The 16654-nt window shown below is 44.8% G+C and overlaps 3 protein-coding genes across 6 annotated transcripts in view; 1 reads left to right on the forward strand and 2 right to left on the reverse strand.

The window, feature by feature from the left end:
* LOC130387144 (zinc finger protein GLIS1-like) overlaps window positions 1–2772 on the reverse strand; it is a 19938-nt gene extending 17166 nt beyond the window's left edge. Inside the window, exon 1 of the mRNA XM_056596137.1 lies at window positions 2589–2772. The gene's annotated coding sequence lies outside the window, so the exon portion shown is untranslated. The remainder of the gene's footprint in view (window positions 1–2588) is intronic.
* Window positions 2773–3654: 882 nt separating this feature from the next.
* On the forward strand, window positions 3655–11910 carry LOC130387738 (heterogeneous nuclear ribonucleoprotein C-like). 3 transcript variants are annotated; one of them, XM_056596983.1, is made up of 9 exons: window positions 3655–3845; window positions 5862–5989; window positions 6773–7005; window positions 7465–7537; window positions 7732–7782; window positions 8162–8382; window positions 9295–9408; window positions 10333–10499; window positions 10742–11910. In XM_056596983.1, exons 2-9 carry the CDS (start codon window positions 5985–5987, stop codon window positions 10841–10843), a joined length of 966 nt encoding a protein of 321 aa, XP_056452958.1. In that variant the 5' UTR covers window positions 3655–3845; window positions 5862–5984; the 3' UTR covers window positions 10844–11910. The 3 variants fall into 3 exon arrangements, with proteins under 3 accessions (XP_056452958.1, XP_056452957.1, XP_056452956.1); XM_056596982.1 differs by having other exon boundaries at window positions 3656–3845; window positions 6740–7005; window positions 7735–7782; XM_056596981.1 differs by having other exon boundaries at window positions 3658–3845; window positions 6740–7005; window positions 10742–11905.
* Window positions 11692–16341, reverse strand: LOC130387737 (mucin-5AC-like). Of its 2 annotated transcripts, none has more exons than XM_056596979.1 (11): window positions 16233–16341; window positions 15894–16002; window positions 14806–15021; window positions 14404–14508; window positions 14078–14216; window positions 13886–14004; window positions 13444–13656; window positions 12957–13064; window positions 12631–12769; window positions 12408–12557; window positions 11692–12266 (listed from the first exon to the last, which is right to left on the reverse strand). In XM_056596979.1, exons 2-11 carry the CDS (start codon window positions 15993–15995, stop codon window positions 12223–12225), a joined length of 1335 nt encoding a protein of 444 aa, XP_056452954.1. In that variant the 5' UTR covers window positions 15996–16002; window positions 16233–16341; the 3' UTR covers window positions 11692–12222. The 2 variants fall into 2 exon arrangements, with proteins under 2 accessions (XP_056452954.1, XP_056452955.1); XM_056596980.1 differs by having other exon boundaries at window positions 11735–12266; window positions 13444–13653.
* Window positions 16342–16654: the final 313 nt, after the last annotated feature.

Here is a 16654-nt window from a genome sequence, read left to right on the forward strand (position 1 = left end):
GACAGTCCTCAGGAATCTTCAATCCCATTTGAGTTACTCTCAAAGACGAGGGCAATCGTAGGTCTAACACTTACTTCATCATGCAGTACAACATTATGCGTTTTCACGTATTTGACCCCACACTGGAAATGTCTTCTTTGACCATCACAAAGCGCCCCCCCCCCCTCAGGTTTCTATCCCCATGCATCTGAATCAGAACCCCAAAAGACTGCAGAGTCATTGGATTTCCTGTAACAATGGCCAACTTTAAGATGCAGATGTAGTTCTTCTGCATGAAGATTGCTCTCTCTCTCTCTCTCTCTCTCTCTCTCTCTCTCTCTCTCTCTCTCTCTCTCTCTCTCTCTCTCTCTCTCTCTCTCTCTCTCTCTCTCTCTCTCTCTCTCTCTCTCTCTCTCTCTCTCTCTCTCTCTCTCTCTCTCTCTCTCTCTCTCTCTCTCTCTCTCTCTCTCTCTCTCTCTCTCTCTCTCTCTCTCGCCTCCGGTTGTCAAAAGCTGAAACATAATGAATGTTGGTTGCCAGACCGTCAGAGACTCAATGACCTTCGGTAGCTGTTCAAGAAATCCCCCCTAACAAAAGGGCCAAGGCTGGACACATGCATAACTACTACCATGGGAGAGGTTTGTTTCACAAACGCGTGCGCCGTGAGGTGAGACCCTTCTATGTGGTTTAATGGCTGTTAGGAGTTAGTTAGTATACTGTTTTGGTGACATCACTGTCAAAATAGTGATTAAAGCAAAAAAATATTACTGGTACAATTTAGTTCAAATAAGAAATGTCCATAGCGTTCAAAGAGCCCAAACTACATTTATCAATCTATACTTATATAATATAATACTTATCACACGCTCACAGACACACACGCACTTGCACTCACCTCCTTGTAAACTGTTGACAATAGCCCCGATGAGTGAGGCTGACTGAATTTAAGTGTTCTGAGGGTTTGAAAATATTTCTGCGATTGAAAAGGCTTAAAAAAACACACACATTGGCACGCACAATGAACACAACCTCTATCTGGCAGCTTATGAATAAGTCATAATATTCAGTTGTGTCACTTTTGGATGTTGCAAAATAGTAACGGTGGCCAATGAAAATATTTTTCTGAAATATTCAAGTATGTTCTCTTCCTAGGTAACTATAAATCATTTCAAAATGAAATGTAGGCTACATGGGGAAAAAGTCAAAAATATTGTTTAAGCTCAACGATGAGATTTAAGAAAAATAGGCTCCTCTTCTGGTGCTGCCATTACAACGGGATGGGACGTGGAGGTGGTGCCTACCTAGTGAGGCTGACTGGACTAAATACTAAGCTGTTATTTCCGTGACAAAAGCTTAGAAGCATCTATGTCAACAAAGAATCAAGGCAAATGGGAATGCACTTTCTCTTTCATGCATCCACACAAACACACGCGCACACACACGGACACACGCACACGGACACATACACACACGGACACACGCACACACACGGAAACACGCACACGCACACACACACACACACACACACACACACACAGACACACACACACACACACACACACACACACACACACACACACACACACACACACACACACACAAACAGTATCTTTCTGTCTGTGTCTCTCTCTCTCTCTCTCTCTCTCTCTCTCTCTCTCTCTCTTGCACTGTCTCCTTCACACACACGCACACGCGCACACACAAACACACACGCACATCCCCCAGATACAAATTTGAGTAACGAGAACATTACGGTAGTCTCAAACCAGATCCATCCTAGGGGAATTTCCCAGCATAGGTTCCATGTCAGTGATAGGACGAGAGTAATGATTCAAACAAGCCTCGCATCTGCAGGACGCTCAGTAAGTCCATATTTCCACCCCCTGCGTCGCGCTTTCATTCCAACTCCATTACATAAATCAGAGAGAGAGGAGAAACGCAGTGGAAAGGATGACCCCGTAGGGGATGGGTCGGGACGACGGGGGGTGCATCATCTCCGCGACTTTACTTGTTGGAGGTGTTCACTATAGTGTATTGATTACCCTTCTGTACAACTCGTTGCACAATCAAAACATGTTGTTGTGTAACTTGTTACACAACAAAAATTTAAAGTGCAGAAAATGACAGAACGGAACGATGTAAAATCTACGTTTTTTCGGTTTCGGAAAAAGTTTTTTTTCTGTTATGGAAAATGTCACGAAAAATGTTTATTGACATTTCGCCTTGACACGCAATAGCGCGAGAAAAGCGTCACTGCGCACGCACAACGAACAATTAATCAACTAATTAAGAAAACAGCAATAAAACAATAACATGCTGTTAGCAGAAGCATGGGCACTCTAATTCAAGACTCTTTATGTGTCCATCCGATATGTTCATCACATAGACGTTATTTTGATAGTCGATAGTCTAATCCACATTCAGGTACTTCTCAATGGGCAGCCTAATTAGGAATATGATACCTAATTAATGAGGTGTCGTAGTAGCCAATGATTCGACTTGTCCCCTAATGCCCTTCTACCCGTCATTCGAACGATTGACACAACAAAATCATCATCTTAACCGAAAAACAAAACGTAAATAAGTAGGTTTGCGCACAGGCTACTTACAGATGTTGGGACAGGTATGATTCGCGCCGCGAAAAGCGAGTTTCATTGCACTGGGTTCATGGCTGGCACTGCGTAATGCGCTGCTGTACTCAAAGCCCACTCTCTCACGGTCCGCTAGGCTACTTTATGCCTCACGTGATCTCTTGTACTGTAGGTTTACACGCTACAGTTTGAGATGGATACCGAGGAGGTCTACCAGCCCCCCCCCCCCCCCCCCGCCGCCCCACTGATAGGACGTGCAGGCTACACGTACGGACCACACAACACCTTGTTTCAAATGGCAAATTGTTGGAAATACGAAATGGAAATAATATAGTCCGCTGCAGCGATTGTAATTAAATTATTAAATTACAATGAAGCCAACAATGACATTACAATGGACGTAATAGCTTTCGCTTACCACTAATGTGGACATAATAGCACTACTTACCATGATAAATTACAACGTGCGGTTGTTAGTTAGTTGATTGATTGTCAGAAATAATAAAGATAAAACAATAAAGCAAAAACAATCCCAAAGATAAAACTTTATCTTTGGGATTGTCTTCCATTTGGGTCCAGACAAATGGCTTTGCATCCGTGCATTTAGTGTAGGTTTGATACATTTTTAAACCAGTACCTTACTGCCCTCTGCTGGTTTGGTGGAGTAAGGTCAACAGGCGGTGCTCTACTGCCTACACGGGGACGGGGCTGCTGTCTGTGCAGGACGATCTGTACGTCGTTGTATCAGTACACTCTGCAAAAATAATTAACAATATCTTATTATACGAGTATGAATGGGAAATGATAATCGATAACCCTTTCAAGTTAACATGCCTATTATCTCATATAACGAAAAAGCGAAACAAAATAACACAATAACCAAAATAACACAATAACAAAAAATAGTTTAGTAGTTTATACTTTATAGTAAATTCAAACCCACAAAGGGATTAGTGGTAATAATGTGCTAAATGTGCTGCTCACACTAATCTGGAATGCTGTGCATGTTTTAGATACGGAGTAAAAAACGACTGATCGATCCCATGTGGATGTGATGCATTGGTGGATGGGAAACCCCGCTTATCTGGACCGCTTGGGGGGAGATAACGAGCACGCCGTGTAAACTGCGCCATTGCCAGATGCCTTAGCTCCGTGGCTAGAAGAAAGCTAGCTCCCACTCAGTACGAGGGTCGCGCTGTTCTTGTTACAAAAGAACGACCTAGCACAATTTAAACGATTTTACCGAAAGCAGGCATTTTACTCTTAAAGCTCTTGGTGAGTATTTTGATTGCAGACGTTTTTCATTTTTCCTCCCTTTACTTTGTTTTTGGATTTTGTTTTTTTTCAACGATGCTTTTTGTCTTACAAATGGAAATAACGCAATGTGCGGGCTGGTTAGCGAGCTCGCAGCTAGCGGTTAATGGCTATATGCACCGACATCCTCATCCTGCGCAAAATATGAACATTGGTTTTGATCATTTTAAAATTTTGGACACTGCTCAGTTGCCATTTTCTTTACTTTTGCAAGCATTCAAGTTTATATTTTATGACAGCTTTTGAGAAGATTTTGGAGCCCATTGTTTTTGGTGCATTTTGGAGCCCCGCCGCCCGCTACCGTAGAGGCTTGGTTGTTTCTTTTTAAACGGATACTACTCGCCCCCCCCCCCCCCGTTGTTAATCGTAGGATCAGCGCATGCATGCTTTGTCAGTATTGTGGAGACATGTTTTTCCAATGAAATAAATCGACGTTTATTAGTTTGTCGCTAAATGGTCGGTGGCCTGGCCAAGCTCCCCGGGGCAGATCCGGGGCCTTCGGACTGGGTTTGTCTGGAGATGTAGCTCTTGTGCGGATAATCTTATGGCGCAAATAAGATATTTTTCGATGGCACCTTTTTTGAGCACTGTCATTTCATTAGGTGAGCTCTTTTTGTGTGAAGATCATTTCAGATATTAATTGCTATGCTGTTGATGATGCTGCTAGACTAAGGGAATTGCGCCGGGATTGGCCCCCGTATTGTTGCATATTCCCCCAAAAATATGAATTAAAGGTGTACGATTCTGAAAAAGTATCATGCGTTTTATCTTTGCTGTTGTGCCAAAACTTTGAATATTGAAAATTAGCAAGTATTGGTGGCGTTGACCTTTTTATATAATTGAATATGCAAGTAAAGCAGACGCTTAAAATGTAGATTGAGCAAGAATTTAGAATCAATAAATGGATGGGGGTTCATTGTCTCAATTTGGAATTACCTGTTCATATTGATAAATCACATGCAAACATAACTCCACCCACTCTACCATGCTGCATACATCTTCACAGCGATTGTACACTAGTTTCAATGGGATCCTTTTAGATTAATACATTGTAAAACAATTCTAATTATTATAAAGTTTAAAAAGAGTGACAACCGCTAATTTAGCCTCAGGAGAAAAGTCCGCAGCTTTCTTACTGATTTTACCCAATTAAGGTCTAATATGGATGAATCTCTTTGAAAAACCTTATCAAACGTGGATGAATCCGGATGCTAAAGTATTATTCAGAACATTTGTGCAACCCTTCCATCATTGTTGGGAGTGCATTGTTTTACTATGGTAGCTTTCATTCTAAATATTTGATATATTCTAATATATTGTGTTACACGTCATGATTAACACCTTTCACCTGCCGTCATGGTTTTGATAATGTTAATGTCTGGTTTTCTGAATATCTTAATGAATAGTGACGTTTAATCATGGAACCATGGATTGGTCTATCACCATTGTACCAGACATGCGTCAAACTAAGGCAAATACATTTATTTAATGTTAAAGCATTGGTAGTACATGGCCAAACAAAGCTTTTTTTAAATGTTGGAAATTAATGGAATCATGCTAAACTTCCAAACACTTGTTTATGCAACTACAAAATTAGGGACCATTTGGATTAGTAAAAAACGACTAATAAGCTTTTTGCTTCAGAAATGTGTGTGTGTGTGTGTATAGATGCAGATCCTTACATAAGACATGCGAACTCGGTCATTATTGCATATTCCAAGCAACTCGATGGATGTTTACTGTATTCATTTCTAAAGATGGGAAAATGTGTCAATCAAGATATAAAAGTGACCTAAATGCAGGCTGTAAACGTTAGCGTATTATGGGATGCAGCTACATCTCAGCCCCATGGGGGACTTCTGCTATACCCCATCGCTGAGACCTGTAGGTGCATATCCCTGTGTCTCAGGTAAGCCTGGGTGGACCCTGTTGACCCTGTAAACGCCTGACTGGAGCCGTGTCTTCTTGTTGCCTCAGTGTGAAGGACGGGCGAAGCTCAACTCTTGAGAGGGCGAGGCCGGTTATTGCAGAGGGCCCCAGCACTGTGACCCCCTCACAGACGGACAGACGGACAAGACGGCGGACCACCCAACGGACACTATGGAGTGAGTGATGTGATCATGTCACAGCGCTGCTGTCTGTTCAATGGCTGGCCAACTGTTGAATGTTTTCTGGCTTTTGTTTGACTAGTTAGTATTTTATATTATTGGACGGAACCCGTTTGTCTCCTAGGAGAATTAGTAAGCAACAGAAGCCATATGGAGGCTGTATTGTAGCAGTTTAACCAACCAGCACACACTGCCATGGGTTCTGTTCAGCACCAGGGCAGTGGTCCTGGTGGAGTATTTCACGATACTGGAGTCCAGGTAGCCCCTTCCTCCATGACACCTTTGGCCTCAGTGGTCATGTATAATCACCAACGCATCACATGAAAGCATAAATGGGACAATCCCCTTTTTACATTCTACAATCATTAATGTTCAACTATGGGGCTTAGACGTTTTTTTTTGGGCATCGCCAGTCTACATCCGCTGGGCTCAGCAGCGATGCAAACCTGCTAGCACACTTTAATTCTGTTGTAAACATGCTTGTGGCTGTTTCAAACAGGAGTCATTATGCCCTTATCCATATTGATGATGCGTCTCTCGCTTCCCTCTGTTGTGTCTCTCTCTTCCCCCTGTTGTCTCTCTCTTCCCCCTGTTGTCTCTCTCTTCCCCCTGTTGTCTCTCTCTTCCCCCTGTTGTCTCTCTCTTCCCCCTGTTGTGTCTTGTACCTGTGTGCGTCTCTTCCTGTACCTGTGTGCGTCTCTTCCTGTACCTGTGTGCGTCTCTTCCTGTACCTGTGTGCGGCTCTAGCCGCTCGCCCACCACCTCGGCGCTGATGGCCAGCAACGTCACCAACAAGAACGACCCGCGCTCCATCAACTCCCGCGTCTTCATCGGCAACCTGAACACGCTGCTGGTCACCAAGGCCGACGTGGAGGCCATCTTCGCCAAGTACGGCAAGATCGTGGGCTGCTCGGTGCACAAGGGCTTCGCCTTCGTCCAGTACGCCAACGAGAGGAACGCCCGCAACGCCGTGGGCAGCGAGGACGGACGCATGATCGTGGGACAGGTCCTGGGTGAGTCTACGCCACGCAGTGCATTTACATTCAGGGCGTTTATCAGAGGCTTTGGTCAGAAGCCACTTACAATAAATAAATTTGTCATAAGAAAGTGAAACGATATATCGTTAACCCATTCCTTGTATACAACAGAGATAGCTAGGTTAAGATGCTACACAACTAAGTACTTTAACTAAATACGACATTCAATAAGTGCATGCATTAAGTGCCAGGACGTACAACATACATAAGTACGAGGGGGAGGCTATGCAGAGTCTAGGGGAACTCTGAGTGGTGAGTTTTGAGCACACTTTGTTGTCTTCCGATTAGCTGATGCAAAGATTGTTTTGTTTGTGGCGTTCCTAATGACCTGCCTTACTAAGTTTGCACACTATCGATTTTTTTTGTTGTTTGTTTTCAAGAAGGAGGTTCTCTAGTGGCACATGGGGTGACTGTTTTCTTGTTTGGGGCTTTTAGACATCAACCTGGCCGGAGAGCCGAAGCCCCACCGGTCAAAGACCACCAAGCGCTCAGCGGGAGACATGTACAGGTCAGTCCCGCCATGACGCCGGTGGAATACGTTTCAGATGCCTTTGGACACCGCCTGCACTTTGAACTCTAACAGAACCATGGCAGCTGGTCATGCATTGCAGAAGAAAAAAGCCCAAAGAAAATGCTGTGAGGAATGTTTAATGTATCACAACAACAACAACAACAAACCGTGTTCCCTTTCCTCCCGTGCAGCAGCTCCTCGTTTGACCTCGACTACGACTTCCAGAGGGACTACTACGACAGGTGGGCTCCAGCGCCACGCGGCTTCCCCCGGGCTCGGGCACGGACCTCCTTCATAAAAGGACGTGCCCCCTCTAGTTTAGAGACGACTGTACTAGCGCCTCTGCATTGAGGCGTTCGTTGTTCTTTAAACTCTCATACTGGTCAACTGACTGGCAAAAGCTTAGTTAAGTTAAGCAGAATAATCACTGAAGAATACTTTTGAATTGCTATTTTGTGTCCTTGCTACCGTGCCATAAGGGACGTTTACCTCGAACTATAAACTATTTAGCAGAAATGGGGCCACGCCCAATGCTGTCCTTTAATGGATGACTTTTCTAAACTGTTTTGTGTGTGTGTGTGTGTGTGTGTGTGTGTGTGTGTGTGGATCCCCCTCCCCCAGGGTGTACTCGTACCCGTCCCGTGTGCCCCCGCCGCCCCCGCCCCCCCTCTCGCGGGCCGTCATCCCGTCCAAGCGGCCCCGGGTCAGCGTCAGCAGCGGGGGGGGGGGCAGCCGGCGCACCAAGACCGGCTTCTCCTCGTCCAAGAGCGGCCAGAGGCCGTCGTCCACGCGGGCCAGCCAGGGCCCGAGCCCCGTGGCCCCCCCGCCGCCCAGCAGCCTCGGTACGCCCCTCTGGCCCAGGGCACATTCAGAAGCATTTATGGAAACGGGGCAGATCTAGGCCCCGTCCACACGGAGCCGAAGCGATCCGGTCTCGTTTTATGCGGTTCAGGCCTAAAAAAAAAAAAAAAAGTTTGGTTCCTGTTGGTTGTCAGTTGAGGTCATGGGTAGGTAGGGAATTTATTTTATTTTTTTTATTTTTTTTCCAGCCGCAGCGAATGATAGGTAGGTTGTTTTCATTTAAAAACTAGATTTAAAAAAAAAATAAAAAATTTAAAGCTCATTAAATAATTTGGGTCGCACATAAATTGACAGGGTTGGTTGGAAACCGGAACCGAACAAAACATTTTTTAGGCCTCAGGAATATCTCCGTAAAGACGGTGTCACTGCGAAACCGCATCGAGCTGTAGGAACGCTGTAGTAAATGTTCAAGGCGCTGGTTCTCCACAGAAAAAAGTGAATCAAGCCTGTATACAAACATTCAGTCACGAGGAGATTCAACCTTTTTAAATTGAGCAGAAATACTTTTTAACGTACAGTTAGTAATTAAATTTATCAAGGGGCTGTATTTAAAGCCACAAAAAGAATACAAAAATAAAATTCAACGTAACTCTGACGTCGCCCAGCTGGTGGGGCTAATGACTAATGACGTCGTCGGTAGCGTTCATTCCTTCGGTCTTGAACGTGGAGACAAACCCCATGTTGATGGAGGATAGGTTCTGTCCATAGATCTGATGTTTTATTGATTAAAAAGTTATTGATTCGTATTCCAAGAAAAATCCCCTTTTGTCATCATCTTGCGTCGTTACTACTAAGACTTGTCGTGGGGATGTAAATGTTTTACCAATATTTTTAATGTTATGATTGTTTTACTGTATCATCCTAATAGCAGGCTTCTTCTCTTCCCCTCCCAGTGAAAATGGACGAGCTGCAGACGATCAAGCGGGAGTTGAGCCAAATCAAACACAAGGTGGACTACCTGTTGGAGAGCTTGGAGCGCATGGAGAAGGACCACTGCAAGAAGTCGGGTAAGCCTGTTCTGAGCGCCCATGCGGGGCTCTGCTGCCCCCTGCTGGCCGGAGGGGGGATCGGGATGCTAGCGTGTCACTTTGTTTACGTCATGGTGATGCCTTGATGTTAAAGTGGACATATTATACCACCAGGTGTGAGTGTGATTAGCCTTACAAGCCATTTAGAAAATCTGCCCCATATGACATCACTAGTGTGTGTGTCCACATAGATCTGCGCTGGATAGATGAGCAACGTTTACTTCAGTCCACTGGGTAGGCTGGTAGACTGATCTATCCAGCACAGATCTAGGTGGACACACCTACTAGTGATGTCATTTGGGGCAGATTTTCGAAACAGATTGTAAGGCTAATCACACTCACACCTGGTGGTATACTATGTCCCCTTTAAATCAAAAAGATCAATTTAATCTAGTCCATCAAACACCTTTTCATCACCATGGCACCTTTTGCTATGTTGACTCATTGATTGACTGACTGATAGACCTGGCAGAATTCCCAAGCCATTGTTCATTCAATGTTGTTGTGATATAGCGTTCCAACTTGGTACAGATGTTTCCTGGTAGTCCTCTTAAATCGTTCACACCATCGGTACATCAGCCAGGTTCTTCCTCTAAACTTGAAGGCCTGAGGTGCACTCTTGACTGGAAAAACAAGCTTGAACATAACACTGAAGAACTAGGGTCACATACAGTAGCCCAGTCAAGTCTCGAGGAAATGTAACGATTAATTGAGTTATTCAATGAAACCACTATAGTTGATGTCCCCCTTACCGGATCTGGGGCCTTCATTGAACACTATTGTCGGCCTCCTTCTCTCTACTTTGATATGTTTCGTTTGAGAAATGCCTTTTTTTTATGAAATGGATGTTCATGGTTCCATCTCTCCCGGTCACCCCGGGGTCGTATGTTCTCGTTTGCGCAGACTCCAAGAGCGCCATGGCGGAGCCCGGGGAGGTGGCCTCGCCCCCCCACCCCAGCGCCAAGAAGCAGGAGAGCCTCAAGCGGGACCGCGAGTGCCAGGACACGAACGACTCGGACGACGACGACGAAGACGAGGCCGATCTGCTGGAGGAGGAGGAGGAAGAGGAGGTGAGGTCGACTGAATGATGATGAGAGAGCAGAGTGCAAGCACAGGTTCAACTGTCTTCGAGGAATCAAATCTGATGAACAACGTCGTCGTTCTCCCTCGAATTACACTTTTTATTACGTTTACTAGAACCGTAGTTGTACCCAAAAGGCCCTTCTGTGTGTCTGTCTCACACACACGACGTGCAGGCGTGCGTCGTCCTGGCTGCACCCTGGACAACCTTTAAACGAGCTCTCTCCTCCAGGTGAAGAGCCAAGGGCGTGATGAGGAAGAGGACGAGGAGGAGGAAGAGGAAGGGGAGCACGTGGACGATGACGACAGCGCCAACGGCGAAGACGACTCCTAAGACGTGACGGCGGCGTGGCACACGAGCGGAAAGAAACTTGGGACAGTTTTAATTACGGCTACAAAAATGCATAGAATAATGCATGGTGTAACCCCCCCCCCCCCCCTCCACATACATACACACACCCACCTCCCTCCACGTTCACACTGCAATGTTGTGTCGATATCCCAGACACGCCTTGGGTTTGATTCGTTGCTACTTTTACTGATTTTTGATTGACCGTTGTCCAGTGTCTACCTAATAATAGGAGTAAGCTAGCCATAGGTTTCTTAGGTGTGTGTGTGTGTTTGTACTGTGGCATTTTGTTGTCTCCCTCTCAGTGCAAACAGGACGGCCCCATCCTCATGGCAACCCAGTTCACCGGTTTGTATTTCAGTGCATGAATGCAACTCGGCTTGAGGAAATGGAGCATTTTGAATATGTTTTTGTTATTTTCTTTGTTTGGATCCTAAGTAAACTTGTCTTTGTGTGTTCTATGTATTCATGTCACTGTTTTTTATACTACTCAGTCTTAGTTGAACTCTAATAGAATAAATATTAAAATTTGAGTTTTCTTTCGTTGATGACTATTTTTGGTATGGAAATGAATCCTGAGGTGTGCATTTAAGAAAACACTTAGTTTATCTTTTGGTTGAAATAAACTGCGATGCCTTTCATAAGTAGTAAACGTGATCCAATATATTTTGGTTTGTCAGAAATGTTCCGGGACCGGTGTTAAATCTAAGTTTGGCTCAGACGTAGTCACTATTCTCTTCGCACATTTGGCCCAAATGTCTAAACTAAAATATTTGAAATCCCGGAGCACCGTTTTTCAAAAACAAATTATAAATTACTTATAACTTGATGTTTTCAAGTGGGATCTTTCACTCATTCTATTAACTGTTGGTCTTTAGCTTTAGTTTACATTGGGAACAAGAGGAGACACATTATAGCTAATAGCTTGCCATTTCAAATGAACTCCGAAATCCAGCGAGACGGGTAAATGTTTATTTCATAGTGTAACTTCAACAGTTTAGTCAGCATTGAGGTCCTGCTGAAAGAGCATCATTGTTATGCAATTGTTTTCATTGTCACAGTCATGGAATGGAGAGCGCTTGTTATGCGAGTGAGGGATGAGCCAGAGGTGACCCGTGAAGCACAAGACCCGGCTCCCGGTTCTCATGGGGTTAAATATAGTTACCCCCGTAGGAGGAAAAAACGGAAAAATTAACGACAGCAAAAAAAAAATCAAAAACCAACCACCGTTGCTTGTCGGCTGTTAATTTGCTTAAAACATTACTGCTGCGATCTGAATCCTGTCCGATGGAAGCAGACGATGTGTGTGACTGAGAGCCAAGCACGACTTCATGGTGTTCCCCTCGTCGTCACTTGCTCAGAAGTCACATTCTCAGCATCGCCAGGACGCTCCATAAGAGCAGAGAAGCTGTTGGTGGGAGGGGGGGGAGACGCATTGATACTCTTATTCAGCCAATCTTACTCTTTATTCAGCCATTTTCATACTAATCTCAGGAAATGCATGTTAAACTTCCCTGACTGCCCATCTTTCGTTCTCTTTGTGTCTCACCTGATGGTATGAAGGAGGGGGGACCAGAGCTGGTGGTTGGAGCCGCTGTAGTGGTTGGAGCCGCTGTAGTCGAAACGGTGCTTGCTGGATCGGCCAGGTTGAGAGGATCTGTCGTCCTCGAGGGACTAAAGGGTCCTTCTGCCATCCCAGCTGCAAAAAAAAGCATGTTAATGTCCCTGTAAAAACACTAGGGGACTGTGTGGTCAGTTGCAAGCCTACTTACAGGGTCCTATCGCTCCTCTTGCGAGTTGGACAACAAAGGTGTCGTCAGCTGATCTCGCCTGGGGGGCGTTGACTCTCGGGACGGTGAACTGACACTGGATCAAATCGCCCCTAATGTTGCCCAGGATTTGCTTCGTTATCTGTGTATGGGAGTCAAGTCACTATCATTAAACAATTGCCCTCCGTTTAAGTGCGCCGAGCATCAGATGCTATTCATCCACTCGACACAGGGGAAAAGTATCCAGTGATAAAACAACATACAAAGCTTTAGTGAGCGCAGTAGAAGAAAGCAAAAAGATAGTGAACATGTGAACGGCCAGGGCTCACCGTCTCTGATGGTACGGACACGTTGAGCATGCTGCCGGTCAGATTTCCAGCGAAGAACCGGAATACTGTTGCATTCACCCGGCCACAGATAAAGACCAAGGTGGTTCCCTAAAGTGTGAGAAGGGGGGACATTATAACCATGATTTAACTTTTTGAAGCAGAAGTTACTAAAGCATTGGAGCGTCACTGACTGTTGGTAGGTTTCAAAGCAATTATTTCACAGTGGAGACAAAGGCCGTCTTTCAGCGTTGCTTGCCAAGCGATACTGAAAGCCGGCCTTTGTCTTGTCTTACACATTTTTTTTGTCTGCTTTTGGCATCCGTTTCATTTCCTTGTAGCCTACTCGTTCCTTTGTGTGTCTGTGCGCACGCACGTGTGTGTTTGTGTGCGTTTATGTTCGTGCGACAACCACAACAATTGTTTGACTTGTATAACTGGAAATGTCACCCCTATGAAAAAAGAAGAAGCTGTTATATGAATGCCCTACCGTATTTGGTCTGAGTGCAATCGCTATGTACTCGTTTGCCATTGCTGTGCCCTGCATCGTGATGTCCAGGACGCTACCGTTGGGAGCTGTCGTGGACGTCACCTCTAGGGAGGCAAAGAGACAGCTGCCTTCCACCGATGAGGTGCAGTTCATCAATTGATCCACGCAGACCTTAGTCACACCACAACCGGCCCGCGTGATGTTGACCTGCTGCTGGGAACATTGTTCAGGTTGTAAATAATATTTCCTACACGGAACTTCACGGGCCGAGTATTGGAGACAACGAGTTGCATTCATTAGTGTGGTTTGTTTGTTTTTTCAACGGGTAGATGTTGTAGAATTGAGTCCACTCTCTGGTGCCCTGCTACCAGTGTTGGGAAGGTTACTTTTAAAATGTAGCCTACCCAGTTACAGAATACAGAATACATGCCCAAATACGCACTGTGGTGGTTGGAGCCGCTGTGGTGGTTGGAGCCGCTGTGGTCGAAACGGTGCTTGGTGGATTGGCCAGGTTGAGAGGCCCTGTCGACCTCGAGGGACTAAAGGTTCCTGTTGGCCCAGCTGCAAAAAAAAGCATGTTAATGTCCCTGTAAAAACACTAGGAGACTGTGTGGTCAGTTGCAAGCCTACTTACAGGGTCCTAGCGCTCCTCTTGCGAGTTGGACAACAAAGGTGTCGTCAGCTGATCTCGCCTGGGAGGCGTTGACGTCCGGGACGGTGAACTGACACTGGATCAAATCGCCCGTAATGTTGCCCAGGATTTGCTTCGTTATCTGTATATGGGAGTCAAGTCACTATCATTAAACAATTGCCCTCCGTTTAAGTGCGCTGAGCATCAGATGCTTTTCATCCACTTGACACCGGGGAAAAGTATCCAGTGATAAAACAACATACACAGCTTTAGTGAGCGCAGTAAAAGAAAGCAAAAAGATAGTGAACATGTGAACGGCCAGGTCTCACCGTCTCTGATGGTACGAACATGTCGAGCATGCTGCCGGTCAGATTTCTGGTGAAGAACCGGAATACTGTTTCATTCCGGCCACAGAAAAAGACCGAGGTGTTTCCCTAAAGTGTGAGAAGGGGGGACATTATAACCATAATTGAACTTTTTGAAGCAGAAGTTACGAAAGCATTGGAGCGTCACTGACTGTTGGTAGGTTTCAAAGCAATTATTTCACAGCGGAGACAAAGGCCGGCATTCAGCGTTGCTTGCCAACCGATACTGATTGTGTGTCTGTGCGCGCGCATTTGTGTGTTTGTGTGCGTTTATGTTCGTGCGACAACAACAACAATTGTTTGACTTGTATAACTGAAAATGTCACCCCTATGAAAAAAGAAGAAGCTGTTATATGAAGGCCCTACCGTATTTGGTTTGAGTGCAATCGCTATGTAGGACTCGTTTGTCATTGCTGTGCCCTGCATCGTGATGTCCAGGACGCTACCGTTGGGAGCTGTCGTGGACGTCACCTCTAGGGAGGCAAAGAGACAGCTGCCTTCCATCGATGAGTTGCAGTTCATCAATTGATCCACGCAGACCCTAGTCACACCACAACCGGCCCGCGTGATGTTGACCTGCAGCTGGAAACATTGTTCAGGTTGTAAATAATATTTCCTCCACGGAACTTCACGGGCCGAGTATTGGAGACAACGAGTTGCAATCATTAGTGTGGTTTGTTTGTTTCTTCAACGGGTAGATGTTGTAGAATTGAGTCCACTCTCTGGTGCCCTGCTACCAGTGTTGGGAAGGTTACTTTTAAAATGTAGCCTATCCAGTTACAGAATACATGCCCAAACATGTAACGTATTCCGTTTCATCACTCAATCTGAGTATTGTATTCTGAATACTTGGATTACTTCCACATTGAATTGCATTTTGTAAGTGTAGGAATGCGGCATCAAATCCTGCTCACTGAACCGGCCTATTCTGGTGTGTTCTTCTGTTCAAACTGGCTGAATGTGTTAGGCCCAATGAGAGAGAGAGAGAGAGAGAGAGAGAGAGAGAGAGAGAGAGAGAGAGAGAGAGAGAGAGAGAGAGAGAGAGAGAGAGAGAGAGAGAGAGAGAGAGAGAGAGAGAGAGAGAGAGAGAGAGAGAGAGAGAGAGAGAGAGAGAGAGAGAGAGAGAGAGAGAGAGAGAGAGAGAGAGAGAGAGAGAGAGAGAGAGAGAGAGAGAGAGAGAGAGAGAGAGAGAATTTAAAATTTGACCGATATTCGTTAATCAAAAACTGGAAAATGACATTAAGCCTGCTCTAATGATGAATTAATACATTTCTAAGTGAAAAGGTAGCATTTCAAACCAAGACATTTTGGCCAAGGAAGACGGAACATGTAAGTAGTTCATATTATATCTAGTCGTATTATTTCAACGTCGTGATCTGGTGTCACTGTGGTCTCTATACAGTTTACTGTATAGAGTACTGTATATAACTACCCGCGTCCACCCTTCACCTTACCTCAGAATTGTTGACAAACGACAGGTGTGCAGTCCCATGGATGCCAGTTGCCAGGCAAACAATTACCATGGAAACCAGCAAGAACAGATTATTCAGAGCCATCTTAGTCCTGTTTAGGCGAACAGGACAGAAAAAAATGAAAAGCCATGATAACGTTTCCTTCTGTCAACAAGCAACATGTTTCAATATGCAGTATGTGCTTATATGCCTCACGCATACAATCTTATAATATCTAATAATAAAAGTATAATAGTAATATCTTAATAGGTAGAGTCAAGGTAAAATCAAAGATACATATCTAGAAAGAGTTGAGGTTAGTAGAGCTTTTCATGGACTAACCTGGAGTTGATCGCTAAGGTTTTCCTTTGGAGAGCTAGTGTTTGGGAGGATAGTGCCTTCTGATTGTGTCTGTGTCAAGGTAGCAAGCTATATACACACTTAGAGTTTCACAGCTCAACAATGATTCTGGCCTGATGCACCTCCCACTCCAGTGTTACTCATCTGTTAAGGATGCCAACAGACTGGAACCTTGAGACGTGTGTGATTGTGCCATTTCACAATCATTTATGCCATCATTTAAATCTTCTTTATTTTTGTTAAATTGTGTTGTATGTATACGCTCTTTATTAGCATGTACTATAATCAACCATACATGTATTGTTGCGACTATTATTGTTATTTCAGGAGTATGAATGAAGGGGATAAAATATAAAAAGACAAACTCCCAAAGATCCTTACTGTTTGTTAGACCTAAAATTTAC

The sequence above is a fragment of the Gadus chalcogrammus genome, chromosome 8, assembly GCF_026213295.1.
Source record: "Gadus chalcogrammus isolate NIFS_2021 chromosome 8, NIFS_Gcha_1.0, whole genome shotgun sequence".
Taxonomy (NCBI): Eukaryota; Metazoa; Chordata; class Actinopteri; order Gadiformes; family Gadidae; genus Gadus; species Gadus chalcogrammus.

Coding starts and splice junctions, on each gene's coding strand:
- LOC130387737 (XM_056596979.1), bottom strand. CDS start 15,995: ATGGCTCTGAATAATCTGTTCTTGCTGGTTTCCATGGTAATTGTTTGC. Junction 14,217..14,403: donor TGTTCGTACCATCAGAGACG/GTGAGACCTGGC, acceptor TCCCATATACAG/ATAACGAAGCAAATCCTGGG. Junction 12,267..12,407: donor CCCCTCCTTCATACCATCAG/GTGAGACACAAA, acceptor TCCCACCAACAG/CTTCTCTGCTCTTATGGAGC.
- LOC130387738 (XM_056596981.1), top strand. Junction 7,538..7,731: donor TCAGCGGGAGACATGTACAG/GTCAGTCCCGCC, acceptor CCTCCCGTGCAG/CAGCTCCTCGTTTGACCTCG. Junction 10,500..10,741: donor AGGAGGAGGAGGAAGAGGAG/GTGAGGTCGACT, acceptor TCTCTCCTCCAG/GTGAAGAGCCAAGGGCGTGA.